The following is a 14,903-nucleotide window of genomic DNA, read 5'->3' as shown; positions in this document are numbered from 1 at the left end:
ATGTTTTTTTTTACATTTTACGTATGTATGTGAAATTTCATGACAATCGGATAATAACTGTAGAAGTTTTCGTATGCTAGGGCGGTCCCCTTAAGGCTCTGATTGAGAACCACGAGCCTTCGAACAGGCTCTAGCTGCTCTTTCCTATGAGTTTCTTCAAAATTTAGGCTGGACTTTACTCCACTCGGAAATGAGATGGCATTATAAATTTTTCCATGCTTACCCAGCAATTCATTTAAAAACTTTGGACAGCTATAGAAACTATGTAAACCTTGTTTAAAAAGAGTTATGATGAAGGTAATTCAAGAAACTTTGAATATTAATGTTCACCAAGTCTGCCTCTTTGAAACTTTTTTCAAGATGTCAACGGGTTATATTTTTTATTCTCCACTAAATGGCATACTCGGCATTTCTTGATGATCCTCTTTGTTGTAGATATTACCTACCAAAAACAGTTTTGAACGAGCATGCTCATGCGTGAAGTGAAAATCTTGTTTATTGACTAGGTGTTGAGAAAAGTTTGAGAGGCAGCAGTGGTCGTAAATCTCACCTGTCAGTCCACAACAGATAGTACGGAGAAGAGGAACTCAATAAGGGCCGTCCATTGCCTCAGTAAGGGTGCTGGCTCGAATATCATATTACAAGACTATAAGCTCATGAATAGAAACTGGCCGAGTTAAGGACTAGGATTTCACACCTATGTCGCGAATACTTCGCTCTCAGACTTCGCCGCAGTCTGACTATCAGCACTAAACTTGATAGTCTCACACTTATGTGTTTTGTCGTGCAGTTGCAGGGAGATGAGGTCCCGCTGCTGTTGTACACTAGCGGCACCACCGCGATGCCCAAGAGTGTGCAGCATTCCCATAACTCTATCATCGCGGCGGTACAAGCAAGTATGCACCCCTTCTTCTGGCCGCATCCTCCTACCACTGATGGTACGTAATTTTAATAAATTATTCTTGAATGCTTAAGCGTAGTTCTGAAAATATTCAATAAAACTTCTGTTCAAATGACAATAAATTTCCCTAAGTTTCTGGACCCCCCAGCCTGCCAGTCAGTAATGTGTGTCAATTTCAATGAATCGTATCTTATAAGTCGTAAAAATTATTTAATTAGGGGAATAGAAGAAAAAAGTATTTCAGTCATCATTCAACATATCAGAAGACTTTCAACCACCCATTTTGCACTCACTCTAATACCAAGTAACAATTTTTTAGTTCAACCATCTTGCAGAGGCAAACGAATTTTGCAATAAGGTGGTTGGCAACACTCGACTGATGCATGCAGCGACTACTTGCATCAAAGAAAACAAGGACCCAAACGATGCCTCGAACTATTTCTCATGAATGGTAGAAACTTGGTGTTTGAACGAACCATGTTTCGAAATTCGAACTCGCTCACACTGCAAGTGCGGAGTACTTTAGTTTAACATGGAAATGAAAACCTTGCACCACATGCAGAAATTTCCTTTAATAATTATCTAAATTAGGTTTGATGACTTCAATTCATCACAGTAAACAAATATTCAAACAATTTATACGGAATGACCGAACTTTCACCGCACAATTAATCCGTTCGTGGGAAGACTTCATTTACATGGTAAAGTTAAGCGATTCATATGGGTGACTTTACTTCGACAGCATAGTTGAACGATTCATTGGATGCCTTATCCTAGAAATAATAAAAATAATTTAATAAAAGCATGACGAATTACCTTGTGTCGCAGAAAGCAACCAGACGCGCTCTCTGCTCATCAGGGACATCGGGTTAGGGTTCGGACTGATCTGTGCCTTAATGCCCGGGATCGCCACAGGGATGTGTCTCATCATCAAAACTTTAGACGATAACACTTTCCTGAGAGACGTTGAAGAGTTTAGGGTAGGATCGAAAGAAGTGTGTATCATATTGACCCAATTGTCAGAATCCAGAATCGAAATGTCCAAATAGACAATCCCGAGTTTGTGAAATACAATATGAGAGCCGTGGGAGACTACTGAGTGATTATATTACTTACTGGAGTGAAGTTTGCGCGAACTTCCACGCCATTGGTCGTGAATATATTAATAATCGATATTTTTGATTATTAATATATATTAATATAGTAATTATAAATGAATATTTATAATATATTAATATATTCGAGTTTAATAACATACTATCTTTCCAATATTTTTAGATAAACACAATCGCGATCGTGCCCTTGAATTTCCCGACGGTGCTGCGCGTGGGCAGTGAGCGCCAGGATTTGCTCAAGCATTTCCGGCACGTGCTTGTGAGTGGCGCCCCTATTCCGAAGGCCCACGCCACCGCTGTGGCCAGCACCATGCCTGGGGTCTTCGTCCAGAAAGGTTCGTTGGGACGGGAAAAGTATGTAACAATTTTTTCAAATTTTTCATCTTACATAATATATTTTTAGAGACCAAGTATGCTTTCACAGAATTCGATTTCAAGAATTATAGTTCCCTACGACCAGTAAATAAATTTTCTATCTAGCACAAAACATTTTTGGACCTAAAAAACTTGAATTAGTGTGGCCGCAGTATTATCTAAAGTTCTCAACAAAAATTAGCATCATAAAATTATCATTCATAAGATTTAAGAGTGTTATAGAGACTAAATAAGCGACTTTGGTACGGGGACAGTAAAATTATTTTGATGTCGAAGACAGAAATTTTTTCATGATACAGTGGTCCTATGAATTGAGGTTGGTCTGAACTTTTTCCGTTCTTTCTAATTAATTTACTCATCCGAGGACTCGCCTATTGAAATTTCTTCGTGATCAAATAAATTGATCACGACTATGTTTGAACGGTACCTATGATACACATGGAATGGCCATAAAAAGCGACACTTCTAACGAATTCAAACGAAGTTCATCGAGCGAAGCGAAGCGAAAAAAAAAAAACCAGCGAAGTTCATTTTTCTGAAAAATGGTTCAAACTATAAAAGAAGCCCGAATTCACCGGCGGGCATTACGCATCCAGGAATCAAACGCAAAAGCCTAAATTGAGAAAACGGAATCGGTTGTTGCTATGAAGAATGGGGTCGCTGAGACAGCAATAGCAGACCTGGCGGCTGCTCGCTTGCAGTTAGCAGCCGAACGAGAGACCTTGCGAATATAGCGAAACATCGAAGAAGCGTTGCAAACCGATGCGTTGGCTGTTGCGAAGGAGAGACGTGAACGGGCAAACCTACTACGATTGCGTGGGCGCTATCCCGACGATCCGGATTAAGCACCGTAATAAGCACCGTGATGAACTCAAGCGGCGAAGAAATTAGTGAATGTTTGATGAAGAAAGAAGATGATTATTATGCATTGTTGATTTGATATTTGCCAAGCGGGATGTTTAAATAAAGCTATGTTATTTTAATAGTGAAGTATTATTTCTGTGTTCTGTCCTTCAAAAAATTTTAATCTATCAAGATATCGAAATCAAGCTAGAAAAGTTTGTCGTTCAAGAACAGACTTCTATCTAGCACAAAACATTTTTGGGCCTAAAAAACTTGAATTAATGTGACCGCAGTATTATCTAAAGTTCTCAACAAAAATTAGCATCATAAAATTATCATTCATAAGATTTAAGAGTGTTATAGAGACTAAATAAGCGACTTTGGTACGGGGAGAGTAAAATTATCTTGATGCCGAAGACAGAAATTTTTTCATGATACTGTGGTCCTATGAATTGAAGTTGGTCTGAACTTTTCCGTTATTTCTAATTAATTTACTCATCCGAGGACTCGCCTATTGAAATTTCTTCGTGATCAAATAAATTGATCGCGACTATGTTTGAACGGTACCTATGATACCCATGGAATGGCCATAAAAAGCGTCACTTCTAACAAATTCAAACGAAATTCATCGAGCGAGGAAATTTCATCTTACGGAAAACTTACGGAAAAATGGTTCAAACTTTGAGATAAGCCCGCATTCAACGGAAGGCATTGCGCGTGCAGGAGTAAAAGGTCATGGCTTAAATTGAGATAACGTAAGCGGTGGTTGCTGAGAAGAATGGAATCGCAGAATAAGCAATAGCAGACCTGGAGGCTGCTCGCTTGCAGCTAAACGCAGAAAGAGCGACCTTGCGCTAAATATAACGAAACATCGAAGAAGCGCTTTAGACTGATGCGCTGGCAGTGGCGAAGTAAAGACGTGAAAGGACAACCCTACGACGATTACGTGGGCGATATCCCAACGATGAGGATGATGCACCATAAGAAGAACCGTGAACCCCACAGTGATGAACTCGACGAGCGGCGAAGAAATTAGTGAATGAAGATTTGTGTTGATTGATTTGATATTTGATATTTGATAAGCGATTGATTGATTGATATTTGATAAGCGGGATGTTTTAATAAAGCTTTGTTATTTTAACAGTGAAGTATTATTTCTGTGTTCTGTCCTTCTAAAATTTTTAATCTATCAAGATATCGAAAATTCAAGGTAGAAAAGTTTGTCGTTCAAGAACAGACTAGATAAAGCTATGGAAAAATATACGTTCAGATTTGAAATGCCTAGCACCATATCAAACCCTGTGGAAGTCTAGTAGCTACTTCAAACTATCGCCAGTCATGAAAAGATCCGGTCAAATGACACGATTTTAGATCTTCTGTGAACAAGGCACGAAAATGAAAAGAATCGGCAACAGGCCACATCAGGCCTACACTTTAGCGCCGAGATCAATATGTTATGTTATGATAAACGCTGCTGTGTGCTCTCCTTAAACGCCTGGGAGAGTGTGACTATTTTGACTATGGTAGTAGCTTTGTTGAACGCGTCTCGTTTGTAGCTTTCAAACGAGTGCAAACACCTTGTAATTAACGAGAGTAATGATCTATATAATTATTGACTTGCCCTAGCTGAGCAACATGTCAGATTTAATTCAAATAAATCTTTGTACATATTGTTAAAAAATGTAACAAAACAATATTGTTAAAACATTGTTAAAAAATTGTCTTGCGCAAAAATTATAGCACTCACAGACATGCGGTAAACTGCGTTAGCGCGCCTTTTCAGCAGCTACAAAATGAGTCAAGAAAACGGTAAAGCCAAAATTTCCGATTTTTAGGGTAGCTGGTCCCCTTAATAGTATTAAATATTATTTTAAAACCAGCATGATACATATATATGGGGAGGTTCGGATCTGAGGCTCGAACTGACCGGTCGGTAAACCAGTGCCTTCCTTTGAAATCAGAGATTGAGATTTGAATTAAGCCGAGTTAGGACCTTCGCTAGTAAGTACAACCGGCGAAATGAAAACCGGCAAGCGTCGCAAAAAAGAAGGCAATACATCCTGGTCCTCCCGCTCTTCTGACGATGAAAGCGTTGCATCGGAACCTTTATCTCCTGGACAACCGGTTAGAAAACATTCTGCTCGTGATAACAAAACCGATCATCATGCCAACGGAAAAGCGATATCCTTAATAGATACTGGTAGTAGTACCAAAATCATCCAGGACAATCACCCTGGAATGAGTGATTAACTTCTTTCCTTGTCTCAAATTGCAAGCTCTACAGCCCCCTTAGCTAGCGGTTCAGACCGTTTAGTTGACAGTGTGGGACAGTCATCAGCATCAAGTTTCAGTACTGTTTAAAGACGCAAAAAGGGGAAAACAAACGCCAATTTTGAGGGTTTCCATTTAATTGCAGACATGGAACTCCGGATGGAAGAGGTTCCAGCCCCAGACACAGTCATTAGTGCTGCTCGTATACTAGATGAAACTCCCGGAATTGTCGATTTAACTCCATCTACTACTACTACTACTAGCAATAACACAACCCAGATCCAGACCTTTGAATATGATGAAATTGAAACTGATAGACCTGTAGTGCTAATTGAACCTAGTTCTAATGACCAACCATCCTCAAAATTCTTTTCAAATGATTTGGTGCTGAGCAAAGCTCTAGCCACCTCACCTTTTGGACAAGCTGGCATTTTTCAGATTAAGAAAAACTTAGCCCGCAACCTTCTTGTTGTCATCCTGGAAGCAACTGTAACTTGTTTGCCTGAGCTCCTGTCTGTGACAAAAATAGGTTCCTGGAGTGTTAAGTGCAGACTTCCACATAATCAAACTCACAGTGTTGGAGTGATTGGTCCTTTTGGTGAAGATTTATCTGATGCTGAACTATCTTCGGAGCTGAGTTCTGCTGGCTACCCTNAATAAGAAAAAAAAATTATCTTATGTACTGTGCATTTATCTAGCTTGACGATAATTAGCCAAATTGAACACGTTAAAATTTTTCCCTCTGTTTGGAACATTTTGAACTTTTCTTTTCCTGTGTTTGATTACATTGCCACTTGTTCCCTTTTTATCACAGTGTCGCCCTTCTCCCCCTTCGCTCAACATGAGCAAGCCACGGAAACAGGTCAGCTTCCGTTTGCTTATTTTCGTACAGGCTTGCATATTGCATTTACCTAACAGTTCGGGTTTGATCACTTGTTGCGGCTGAGCAGATAGCTTTCCGACAGAATAAGAGACTCCAGTACCATAGTTGAAATTTTATTTCGTTGTTTATTTTTCACATAGGTGACTTGTGGAAACTTTCGCTCCACGAATGCATTGGAGACAGGTCAAAGTAGGCAAGCGATGCAGTAGGCAGCCAGTTCTATGAATGGATGATGATTTTCAATATTAGTGAAATATTGAATGGCACCCGAGAATTTAAATGGCACTCCAATAAGTGGCACACTTGAATTAAAAACCACCAAACAAAAATGGTGGAGCTTGCGTCGCTGAGATCGGTTCGACAATCTCACTCGTCCTAGACCATATCATCACTGATCAGTAATCAATCAAGGATCATCACTCTCGTGCTTATATTGTACTTAACAGTTGTTAAATGGTAACAACTAGATCGGGGTTATTTCATCAAGCGGTAAGCTTACGGGCCCAAAAATGGCGGGAAAGCAGTAGCCGCGCCGCTCTGAAGGCAATCTACATAATCCACGACTACACTGGAGGAAGTTCAAACTTCCTAGGTGGAACTTAATGCAGTAAATTTGCAGTAAACCAGAAAAATACCAGATTTAGGCAAATATACCAATATACCAGATCTAAAATATTCATACCAGACACCTGAAAATACCAGATTTGTGAAATTTGGTATAGAAATATACCATCTGGCAACGCTGCCCGTAAGTCATGCCACCGAACTGCCAAAAGAAGCGACGAAATGCAGCTTCATTCAACTACTTTTACATCCCCTCGAAACTGGTTATCTGGAGCGTATAGTATCACAATATCGTCAATAACATGGAACTAAATCATTTCACGTAAGTTCCATAGCTTCCTCACGATACTGAAGAGCTAAGCGTCAGCTTTGATAACCAAACGACGGATTGTAGGGAGATTAACCTGTAGCCAAAGTTCTCTTCATACGTTAGCATCGTGTATCGAGCGTCAATACTACCAATAAATGAAGGGAAACTTCATTCGAATACACTACGATCGCTATTCATGAACTTTGAGAGATTGCTCTTCAAGATATTTGATGCAGCGCTGTGATTGGTCAATTTATGCGCGTGATGTCACTCTGACGTCATTACAATGAGCGAACATTATTCATCCTGGACTCTAGCCAGGATGAATAATGAGGGTATTAGAAAATTAGAAGTAAATAAAGCTTGTTATTTATGTCTTTAAGATTATATAACGCGCATAAGAAAATCCCGATTATAATTTAAAAAAAAATCTATGGAAAAATAATATTTTACTATCTTCAATAACTGGGTTGGTGCCGTAAAACGAGATTGCCGTGACGTAGCAACCATCGCACATAATCATAATGATTTCCTCCGAATTGCTCACAAGCTCGGTTAAAATCTTATTTTTTCAGCTAATCCAGCAATAATACGATAATGCCGTCGAATTTTACGTTAATTGGAAAAACAATCGTCAGAACTGTTCATGTGGATGACAAGCTATTTATATTTCCCGGAACTCTTCTATTAAACGTTATAGTCACACACTTTTGTGTTGGTCGTGCAGCCGATAGGAGATGAGGTCGCGCTGCTGCTGTACACTAGCGGCACCACCGGGATGCCCAAGAGCGTGCAGCATTCACACAACTCCATCATCGCGGCGGTACAGGCAAGGATGCATCCCCACTTCTGGCCGCATCCTCCTACCACTGATGGTATGTAATTTTAATAAATTATCTATTGAATGTTGAGCTTAGTTCTGATATTATTCAATAAAACTGTTCAACTGCATTAAACTAACTGTGTGTAACTGTGTATATAAACTGTTGTCAACTTTATATAAATACTGTTTTGACGACAATAAATTTCCCAAAGTTCCAGGGGATCCATTCTGCCCACCAGTAATGGGTGTTAATTTCACTGAATTAGATCATTTCAGTTTTAAAAATTATTTAATTAGGGGAATAGAAGAAAAAAGTATTTCGATCATCTTTCAACATTTCAGAAGCATTTCAACGATCCATTTAGGACTCACTCTAATGCTAGGTAACAAATTTTTAGTTCAACCACCTTGCAGAGGCAAACGAATTTTGCAATAAGGTCGTCGGCTACGTCGACTTGAATGATGCATGCAGCGACTTCTTGCATCAAAGCAAACAAGGACACCAACGATGCCTCAAACTATTTCTCTTTAATGACAGAAACTTGGTTTTTGAAAAAACCATGTTTCGAACTCGCTAAAACTGCACGTGTGGAGTACTTTAGTATAACATTGGGACGAAGAATTTTCACCACATACAGAAATTTCCTTTAATAATTATCCAAACTAGGCATTTGACGATTTCGCTTCATCACAGTAAACAAGTATTCAAACAATTTATATGGAATGACCTAACTTCTACCGCATAGTGTTCATGGGAAGACTTCATTTTCATGGAACAGTTAAGCTATTCATGAGGGTGGCTTCGCTTCGACAGCATTGTTGAACGATTAAGTGGGTGTCTTGTCAAATAAATAATAAAAATTACTAAATAAATGCATGACGACTTACCTTTTCTCGCAGAAAGCAACCAGTCGCGCTCTCTGTTCATCAGGGACATCGGGTTAGGGCTCGGGCTGACTTCTGCCTTCATGCCCGGGATCGCCACGGGGATGTGCCACATCTTCAAAACTTTAGACGATAACACTTTCCTTAGAGACGTTGAAGAGTTTAGGGTAAGATCTTGTAGAGGTCCCGAAGGTAGAAAGTCGGAACTTCTAAGATAATTAAGTACACCAAGGTTAGGGAACGGCTAAGATACGACTGAAGGGTGTGAGGCAAGTTTATTGGTCTAGTGCTGGACATTAACTGACAAGGAGCAAAACGGCTGTGATAAGGTTAACACAAGAATGAACTGTTTCTTAGTTGGATTGATTCAAGAAGTCAGGCGGGATGTTGCTACATGGCTTCCCCACCCGAAGGTGGAGCCACGAATTTGTTCTTGGCGTTAGTAGTATATGAAATCCTCTTCCTTCCTGAATTTTATTCTAGGTCCAGTTTCGAGGCGTATTCCGGCAGTGTTTCGAAATGTGGGTCAAATTGACACAATTGTTAGAATCCTAAATCGAAATGCCCAAATAGACAATCTAGAGTTTGTGAAATACAATATGGGAGCAGTGAGTTGCTCACTTCAACCATGAAATCAAAATTCAAACAAGTCATGTGTTACTGGCTATATTACTTTCTAGAGTGGAAATTTTACCATTTAACACTAAAAAATTCCTTTTGCATCACGGAAGATGGCCATCCTGGCCAACTCGTTCCCGACAGAAAGTGTAACAATTACTTTTCTATGGTAAATCGCGAACAAGAAATTTTCGATCAATTTAACATAGATTTCTCTAAAACTTAATTTTAATGTAAAAAATTACACCGCAAAATTTTCCAGAGTTTTTTTAAATATATAAAAATTTAATTCCGTACAAAAACGACTAGATCCTTTAGTAGTCTAAGCAATCACAATCCCCAGACGACTCTACAATTTTGATATACCAGTAATTTCAATCCCAACTTAAAGATAAATCCTGGCAATCTGGTTACCCCAATAATCAATCATTCACAGGAATGTAGGCACCTCTTCAATCTGTACACCGCGACTAACTACCACATCTAATCACCTCAAGACAGGCTAAATTCATCCTCATATATAATATTTAATGAATTCAGTTTAGAATATGTCAACATTCGGTATTTTCAGATAAACACAATCGCGATCGTGCCCCTTAATTTCCCGACGTTGCTGCGCCTGGGCAGTGAGCGTCAGGATTTGCTCAAGCATTTCCGACACGTGATTGTGGGCGGCGGCCCAATCCCGCAGGCCCACGCCGCCGCTGCGGCCAGCTCCATGCCAGGGGTCTTCGTCCAAAAATGTTCGTTTCGATGGGAAATTTATGTAAAAAAGTTTGCGGTCCAGGGATTTTAGTTCCGATTAATTGTTTTGGAGTTTCAAATAAATATTTGTCTTTGTTCGCTGTAGGAGGAAAGTTCACTTAGTAAATGAATTATATTTGAAACTTAACATTACTCATAGACTGTAAACTCGTGCCGCTTCCGTATGCCACGTTCAGCTCCTCTCCTCCTAGTCCCGGATGCCCGAAGTTTCAAGACCATACACTACGATGCCAGTCGCAGCGACTAATTCATTCTGATCAAATATTTAAATAATTTTAATATATATGAGGTTAGAAATGATTAATCACCGGCCAGGTTACGGCGCGTCGGAGACGTTCGGGATAGCACAAGACCCTGTGGGTGGCGGCAAGCCAGGGTTCACAGGCAGCGTCATCCCCAACGTTGAGCTCAAACTCAAGGATCTCAACTCAACGGCGTTACTGCCCGCCAACCGAATAGGAATCCTATTCGTCAAAAGCCCCAGTGTGAGTTTTGTCTCATTTGTGTTTTAGCTCAGTTTTGGGTGTGCGAAGATTGCCGTAAGCATCAACATACTCGTATGAGTGTGTGAAGATTGCCGTAAGTATCAACATACTAGTCGGGGAAGTATCAACATACTCGTCATGCTCAGATTTGATGATTCGTCCAATTAGCGAATGTGTTGTTTAGCGAGCAGGTTGCCAAATGTACTCATTTAAAATTGCCTCCAATATACCCAACTCGTTTCCCGGTTGGTGTTTGAGGCTACGTTATCATGCCTCTGTCAATCACCAATCATCTGCCAGCCATTCACACATGCATAGCATCACTACCTGCCTTGCCCAGTAATTGAAATATGAGTATTGAAATGGAATTTTCGGCTCGGACGATGAAATTTATGCGCTTTCTGAATTTCTTAAATAGTTGGAAGAGGTAATAATAATTCAAATTAAGTTGTGAAAATAAAATCAAATTGAAGTCAGATAGTTTCCTTTTGCATCTGAATGGTTTAATTAAAATAAGATTAATTTCTTTTTTGCGTAATGACCGTTTTTATATACCTTTCGGGTGCAATTTACTCCAATATATGTGCAAAGTTTTAAATATTCCAAATGATCGTATACATGCCTATATTTTCTGGCAGTGGTTCCAGAAAGTCAAATTTCTGCATCTTTTTAAGCTTGCGCGGGAAAGGGTTGCATCATGCCAACGCCAACTTGAAATTAGTTCAACATGATTGTTATGAGCCCATAATTATCCGTTGAAGCTTATGAACGAGATATAGGAAATTTATTATTGTTGATAAATCTTATCATGCGCAACTTTTTGTTTTCTCCAAGCGAGCAGGTTATGAATGCATAAATACCATATATTCATGCTACTCGATTCGAGAACAATTACTGAATAATAAGTGAGAAATATATAGAAAGTGCAATAACATAAACAGATGGAATTATGAGGACAAAAAATCATGATTTGCAAAAAAAGACAGACGTTGTCATTTCTGTGACCATCGCCGAAGACAACTCGCAAATTCTTTTAACATTTACGCGAAACATGATCAATGCAATACTTCTTGCATCTTATAAGTATATACAGTAGTATGTAACGTTGTCAGCATTGATTAGGCCGCTAGAACAGTCATTGATTCGGAACATCGCAGAATATTCACAGCTTGCTGCGGGTCTCGAACATGCCGCTCACTGCTTCAATTTTGTGTTGTTTAAACCGCCCGGCCACGTTGAGGATTTGGCCAGAACTGTCGCAGAAAACTGGGATCGAACATGCAACTCGCTGCTCCAATCCTAGCTTATGCTCTTAACTGTAAACGATGGGTTAAATAATTCATGCCTATAACAATGCATGTCTAGTAAGACCGATTATTCGTCACAGAAAATGCAGGGTTACCGCAAAAACCTGGCGGAGACTAATAACGTTGGCAGAAAACTGGGATCAAACGTACAACTCGCTGCTCCAATCCTTAAACTATCAACTGTAAACATTGGAATAAATAATTAAAGCGTATAGCAATGTATTACTAATAAGACTGATTATTCGTCACAGAAAATGCAGGGTTACCGCAATAACCTGGCGGAGACTAATAACGTTATCGACGAGGAAGGCTGGTACAACTCAGGCGACGTGGCCCTCGTGGACGAGGACGGCTACGTCCAGATCGTCGACCGCGTCAAGGAGATCATCCGCCTTGAATATGGCAGTGTGAGTGGTTGATGCACATTTAATAAAAAAAAATAAAAAGCTTGTTAATAAAGTTTGATGCACGGTTAATAAAATGTATTTTATGGGAACTATAAGAGTTGTTTTCATTTCCGTTACCAGAGTAGATTAAAACGTTTGTCAAACGTACCGATACCTACGCATTTGTTGTTCCTATTGTTGCAAATGTCAATGATCATCAAGAGCCAGTGCGAATAGTTTTTTTAAGTAATTGCATAATTAATTCTACTTCATTATGTAGTTGCCGTTGTGGTTGTGGTTTCCGTTCTGCAAATGTAATCTCAATACCTCGAGTTATTATAACTCATTACGACTGTGAAGTGTATGGAATTAGGTGAAGAATTAATTCTCAAACGTACAACTTTTATTTTAGAGAAAACAGAGTTCGAGTGAATCTGCATTTTGGAATTGCAAAAATTAATTTTTTATAGATATAAAATTCTCCCTTTACACAAAACCAAGACTAAAAACTCGAATTTACATGTTTTTTTCCTCTCCAGGCTGCCCCAGCGGAGTTGGAGAACACGATCCTGGAGATTGAGGGGGTGAAGGAGGTGAGCGTCATTGGGACGCTCGATGCCAGCACAGGAATTGACTCCATTTACGTTTTCATAGTAAATAAAACGGACGTTTCTCCCCCCATTAACGAAGAAGACGTTGTAAATTACGTCGTGCCTCAATTACGTTACCTCAATGAACTAAAGCGGCCTAGAAAAGTGGTTTTCATGGACGCTTTGCCTCGGAACGACAACGAGAAGGTCGACCGCAAACTGCTGCGACTAAAAGCGAAGGAGATGGAGAAAGAGAAATAATTTTGGCGTGTACGAGGGTTTCTATGTAATTATTACTATATTATTGTGATTATTCCATATATTAAAATTTCGAGTTGGTGGCGAGCCTAAATTTGGAACCGCCTAGGGCTCGGACTGAACGTAAATCAGTTTCTCTATGTCCGCTTTTTGGTCTACATTCCAGTCCCCGAATCAGTCAGCTACAAGCGCCTGGTCCTTATTCTGCCAACTCTTGCCCTACTCTCAGGAGACTATAAAGTCGGCAAGGAGGTTCTGACTAGTCGCTGATTACGATCATGTGGCCAAGCAGACCCAGAATAACTCTAATGGGAACATAGCAGCTCTGGGGCAGAGGCTGAAGAATACCCCGAATTTTGTTAGGGTCATTGCAAAAGTCGAGCAGCTTAATTACGGCGGAATACGCGAGGAGAAACGGGAACTTCGATATTGTGAAGATATTTTTGCAATTATATTAATAAGGAAATAATGAACGATGTAGCGCGATTTATGAGTTCATTTGGCTTTAGGTCATGAATCACTCGTAGGCGATGCTGATTAAAAAATTTCATGCTTGAGTTTAGATTTTCAGTTCAAATTTCAATATAAGTTACTTGTTTCAGAAATTTTATTGCGTTCTTATTATGCTTATTGAAAGAGAGAAATTAGTGAACTTATAATTTATGATGCGCGTTTTATTGAAGCTCGTCAAATAATTATCATGAAGCAATTGGTATTTGGTGTGAAAATTCTTATTTTCAAATATTTTGCACATGAAAAACGACCACAAATAATATATTCTGATCATAAAGTAACAATTTGGAACTTCAACGTGTCCGATGGCGCTCAAGTTGTAATGTTGAATCGGAGAATCTGACTTGACGTAGTACACCATCTTGCATGAGACATTTATTACAATTTCCTGGAGCCATCACTCTGGAGCCATCACCCAGGAGCCCTCACTCAGGAGCCATCACTCTGAAGCCATCACTCAGGAGCCATCACGCAGGAGCCATCACTCAGGAGCCATCACTCAGGAGCCATCACTCAGTAGCCATCACTCAGGAGCCATCACTCAGGAGTCATCACTCAGGAGCCACATAACTCAGGAGCCATCACTCAGGAGCTATCACTCTGGAGACATCCCTCAGTGTTGTCCATATCATGACAGACTTTCTCACTCACAGCACGAGAAGAGAGCGGATGTAACTCTGATAGGCCATTTTGCCAAGGTTAACTGGGTCAAGATGACCCACACAGAAGAGCAATAACTGCATCACTTTTTGGACTAAGTATCACTCATTTCTATGACGGAACCAAACAGCAAAATTGTCTCGCTTGTATTGTTTTCTATGGAGAATGCGTCGTCGCCGTGTCCGGTGTCAATCTGGCGTCTCATTATAATTGTATTATATGATTAGATCATATGTAATTGGGACGTAATATTCACTTGACCTGATAGAGATTAATGGAAAAGTACTAGATATGAGTCAGCCTCTGGAAGACATCACGTGATAGATCACGCGATCAAGACCTTAGTTACGG

General features: G+C 39.8%; 1 protein-coding gene across 1 annotated transcript; it reads left to right on the top strand.

The window, feature by feature from the left end:
* The first annotated feature begins 291 nt into the window (after window positions 1-291).
* On the top strand, window positions 292-13,382 carry LOC108679364 (4-coumarate--CoA ligase 1-like). Its single transcript, XM_047881549.1, has 7 exons — window positions 292-297; window positions 791-938; window positions 1,730-1,881; window positions 2,180-2,351; window positions 10,669-10,838; window positions 12,397-12,552; window positions 13,071-13,382. The coding sequence occupies exons 1-7, from the start codon at window positions 292-294 to the stop codon at window positions 13,380-13,382; spliced, it is 1,116 nt and encodes a 371-aa protein (XP_047737505.1).
* The last annotated feature ends 1,521 nt before the right edge of the window (window positions 13,383-14,903 follow it).

The sequence above is a fragment of the Hyalella azteca genome, unplaced genomic scaffold, assembly GCF_000764305.2.
Source record: "Hyalella azteca isolate HAZT.00-mixed unplaced genomic scaffold, Hazt_2.0.2 contig8310, whole genome shotgun sequence".
Classification (NCBI taxonomy): Eukaryota; Metazoa; Arthropoda; class Malacostraca; order Amphipoda; family Hyalellidae; genus Hyalella; species Hyalella azteca.
The sequence above is the reverse complement of the archived record's forward strand: the minus strand, read 5'-3'. Positions and strand labels throughout refer to the sequence as shown.